The sequence below is a fragment of the Trypanosoma grayi genome (genome assembly GCF_000691245.1).
Source record: "Trypanosoma grayi strain ANR4 Tgr_784_V1, whole genome shotgun sequence".
In the NCBI taxonomy this organism is placed as follows: Eukaryota; Euglenozoa; class Kinetoplastea; order Trypanosomatida; family Trypanosomatidae; genus Trypanosoma; species Trypanosoma grayi.
This window is the reverse complement of record NW_008826403.1, coordinates 1-4366: the sequence shown is the minus strand read 5'-3', so window position 1 is coordinate 4366 and position 4366 is coordinate 1. Positions and strand designations below refer to the sequence as shown.

The following is a 4366-nucleotide window of genomic DNA, read 5'->3' as shown; positions in this document are numbered from 1 at the left end:
CCTGCTCTTCGCGGCCCGCCTCCTGCACGATATCGAGCCATTACTGCAGGAGGTGAAAGGTGGAGTTTTATCGGGGTGAATTGCATGGAGAGAATGATTTTTTACTGGTATCGTCGGTCCAGTTTCTCCTTCTGCACTTTCTTCGTCTTTCTTATTTGGCACAACTCCTCCCTTTTTTTTTGTCTTTCAACCCTTCATATATTATTCATGCACACTGCCGCTGCATCCATGCAGTTTCTGGGTCATTGCTAGTGCGTTGTCTTTCGCCTGCTGCTGCGGAGAAGGGGTGGCATGCTCCTGCCGAGAAGGAGTGATGTTCCGCAGGCCAGATTGCACAGCCACCGTCACTTGCGCCATCGTCCCCTGTGCTCGGCGGAGGAGGCTCTTGGCGATGCGAATCACCGGGTTGAAGAAGACCCCAAAGACATGGAGGCCTTGCTGCAACGCGCAAAGGCGTTAATGCGCTTGGGAGGCCACAGCGCCGCCCTCATTGATCTCTCTGTCCTTATTGACTTCATGCAGGGGCGGGGCGCCTTGGATGAGCTTGTTTACGTTTTGTTCTCACGTGGCGTTTGTCACGCGAGGTTGTCGTGTATCGACGAGGCCATCGCAGACTTCACCGCGGCCCTTGATATTGACCCGGTCCACGAACGCTCCGCCTACGAGCGTGCAGCGTGCCATAACAGAAAAGGAAACTTCACCGCGGCCATACTGGACTATGAGAGGGCGTTGCAACACGATGAGGGACGGAGGAAATATCTTATGCAACGAAATGCTCGTCGTCGATTGGCGTCTTCGCGACAGAAGCAGAGCGTCTTCGCGCCATCAAAAGGATCTACGCCTCTGTGTGTGGCGGCCTCTCTTTCACAGTGTGCCGACGACAATACTGGGCATGCCAGCAACGGGCGGCCAGCACTCGAAGCCTCAGTCAGTATTCGCGCAGAAAAGTCGTCTATTCACGACAATGTGTCGAGTCTGGAAAACCTCACTGACACGCTTATACGTGGTCCTGAAGAAGAAGAAGAGGGGGAAGAAGAGAGGAAACAGCAAGCTACGTCTTTGCTTCACAACAGGGAAGCGGCGGAACTCCATCATCAGCGCGGGCTGACGTACCGGAAGCAGGGTGACTTGGTGCACGCTATCAAGGAGTACACCGCATCTATTCAGCTTGACCCGAGGAACTTCAAAGCGCTCTTTAACCGAGGGTTCTGCCACGACAAGATTGGGGATTACAATGCGGCTATCCGGGACTATGAAGCCGCCATGCAGCTGGAGCCGGGGTACGCGTACACATACTACAACCTCGGCATATCGCACGACCGCCGTGGCGACCACTACGAAGAGGCCATCGCCATGTTTGACAAGGCCATCGCGCTCGATGGAAGCAATGCCGACTTCTACCACAACCGCGGGTTCAGTCAGCGAAAACTAGGTAACTACCGTGAGGCCGTCAAGGACTATACTACGGCAATATCCCTGGACCCAAAGCATTTTAAAGCGTACTACAACCGCGCTTTTTGCTATGACAAGGTTGGGGACATTACCAGGGCTTTTGAAGATTACACACACGCCATCGCTATTCAAGAGAATAATCCCAACGCTTATCACAACAGAGGTGCTGCGCTTGAAAAACTGGGTTCCCTAGATGACGCTCTCAAGGACTATACACAAGCCATTCAGTTGGATGGTAAAAATTCTTTCACCTATAATGCTCGAGGTCTTGTCTATGATCAACTCGGCAAGTATGATGCTGCCTTGCGAGATTTGACCCAAGCCATTGCGCTTTCTCCAGGTAACGCTCTATTTTATCAAAACAGGGGCTGTGTGTATCAAAATATGGAACGCTTTCCGGAAGCACTGCGAGACTATGACGTTTCCTTGAATTTATCTGTACAAGAAGAAATGACGACGCAGGGAGCTCTTGAGGATACCAAGAAAACACAGGAATTGCGTGCAGCGAGGTTTAAAACATTTATCAACCGCGGCTTCTGTTACGTACACGAAGGTAACTACGAAGCGGCTGTTCGGGACCTCACTGAGGTCCTTGCAGTGGACACTAATAACGTCTTCGCATTACATAACCGTGGAATTTGTTTCGATAAGTTGGGAATCCACAGCCACGCCGTGGGGGATTTCTCCCGCCTTATTGAAATAGACCCGGAGAATGCAAATGCGTATTTTAGCCGAGGCTCCGCCTTGGAAAGCTTACAGGAGTACGCGAAAGCGCTGGATGACTACGCCGTCACACTCACTTTGGAAATAGACCAGAGTGGACTGGAAGATGAAAGCGCCTTGGTAAAATTCAAAACGGAGCACCGCGCCACGGTGGCATCTCAGCGGGTTTTGCGGTTCTTGAAAGGGCAGAGCGTGCCTACAGGTTCTCGAAGACCACATTAAGAAGTATGTGAAATGAGTTGTTTCTATGCCTACAGTGGCAGGTGCCATTTTAAAAGAAGATGTGTGTGGACTTGCATTTGAGGACTTTTCGGCTCTCTTGTTGGCTTCTGCGCTCCTCCTTCTGGTGTATGTATGTATGTGTGTGTGTGTGTGTCTTTTTTTTTGTTGTGGTGGGGTTTCTCTGTCTCGTCAGTGGAGGAGAAAAGTGGGAGGGGTGATTGTTGTGATGTCACAGGATGGCAGGGACACCGTGGAGGCGTTTCAGAAGGACCACCAGGTCATACTCACACTTATGGCGCACGCGGCCATGCAGTCTGTGAACTCAAGAGCTGGCGAGTTCGTTTTTGAGACCTTGTGTTCGGCTGAACCGTCTCTGACGGATACATATGCCGAAGTGACAGTGCTACATGAGGTTCATCAAATTCGCCGTGCCTTGCGCAATCTGCACGAGTGCCCGCCGCACTCACGGCCAGCCTTGTATGAGACAGTTCGCAACTCGTTGAGGCGTCTCCACGATGTCCTCCCTGATCCATTGCTGTTGGTTGTTCTCAGATCGATAGAGAAGTTGCAAGATAGTCATCAGGTCTCTCGCGCTCTGGATCCTTATCTGCTCGATCTGGTTGAACACATCCAGTTGGTGGTGCTACAGGAGACTAAATTCCTGCAGTGCCGTGGGGCTAACATAACGCTGCGGCTACGGGACGCTCCGCCGTTTGTTTCAAGAGCATCAAGGTCGTACTCGTGAGAGTTAGCAGTTATGACGACAAGAGAACTCTATGGGTATCTGTGTCTCTTCTTTCTGTGTTGGTGGTGAGTCTGAAGGGCAAGTGGTGTCTGTTGTTTTGTAGGATGATAAATGCTTCAGTTTGGTGTTAGCATGCGATCCCTTTTTTTTCTATTTAAATTCTCTGCTTGGTCTCCAAAGTTCAAAATCCGTTTTGTGAAGAAAGCTCTGTATACTATAATGCTGGATTGCTCCGCAGTTACGACTGTCTTTGCTACTATAGTAGTGGGGCTACTGTTTATCGATTTGGTTCCATTGCAGGAGAACATGGTCTGCTTGAAGGGCTATAACGATACGAGCAGCTGCCCAGAAGTTTTCTTCTCTCAAAGCTACCACACGGCGCGAACAAAGTTTGTGGAGGCGGCGAAGGAGGCGAAGGCGGAGATGGAGCGGCATGTCGTTGTGCAGGAGGACGGCATCGATTATACAATAGATACCGCCTTCCTGCGCGGGACAAAGTCCAAGAGGCTTCTCGTCCATATGACGGGTACCGATGGAGTGGGCGGTTACGCAGGGAGCGCTGTGCAAGTGAAGCTGCTGCGGGAGTGGAACAGCAGCCGCGCAGAGGGTGCGTCGGTGCTCTTCGTGCACGCCGTCAACCCTTACGGCATGGCGCACTACCGCACCAACAATGAAAATAACGTGGACCTCAGACGCAACTACTTCTCAGGGGAGGAGTGGAAGAGCGTCTTGGCGCGCGACCCGAACAGCACGGGGTACGAGGAAATTGTGGCCGCCCTGATGCCGGCGAAGGCACCACACTTCATTGATCGGTACGTCTTCTTCCTCCGAATGGTCAAGTCGCTCGCGGTGAATGGCCTCCATGCGTTCTGGCGGGCTATCGGTGCTGGGCAGTACCACCGCCCAGAGGGCATCTGCTACGGTGGGCGTGAGCAGCAGCGCAGCGTCAGTGTCGTGCTGGAGCTGCTTGCCAAGCACGCCGCGGAGGGTCTTGAGAAGTCCATTCTGTTTGACGTGCATAGCGGCTACAGCAAGGGCGTTGATACGATAGCGGTGAGAACTCCCGCGGACGCAGCGCTTGCAAACGCAATCTTTAAATCGTCGCTGGTAAAGGGCAATCAGAACGCGGGCGATGAACTGCCGCTCGGCTCTCTTACCGCGCTGGACGCACTCGGCAAGAACAGCCTGGTGCTCCGGGAAAACTTTGGTACCGTTAATGAGATG

At 52.5% G+C, this 4366-nt stretch overlaps 2 protein-coding genes across 2 annotated transcripts; both read left to right on the top strand.

The window, feature by feature from the left end:
* Positions 1–291: 291 nt before the first annotated feature.
* Positions 292–2397, top strand: DQ04_07841010 (hypothetical protein; the record flags this gene model as incomplete). The annotated part of the gene is made up of 1 exon (XM_009315324.1): positions 292–2397. One exon carries the CDS (start codon positions 292–294, stop codon positions 2395–2397), a length of 2106 nt encoding a protein of 701 aa, XP_009313599.1.
* Positions 2398–2623: 226 nt separating this feature from the next.
* On the top strand, positions 2624–3142 carry DQ04_07841000 (hypothetical protein; the record flags this gene model as incomplete). Its single annotated transcript, XM_009315323.1, has 1 exon — positions 2624–3142. One exon carries the CDS (start codon positions 2624–2626, stop codon positions 3140–3142), a length of 519 nt encoding a protein of 172 aa, XP_009313598.1.
* Positions 3143–4366: the final 1224 nt, after the last annotated feature.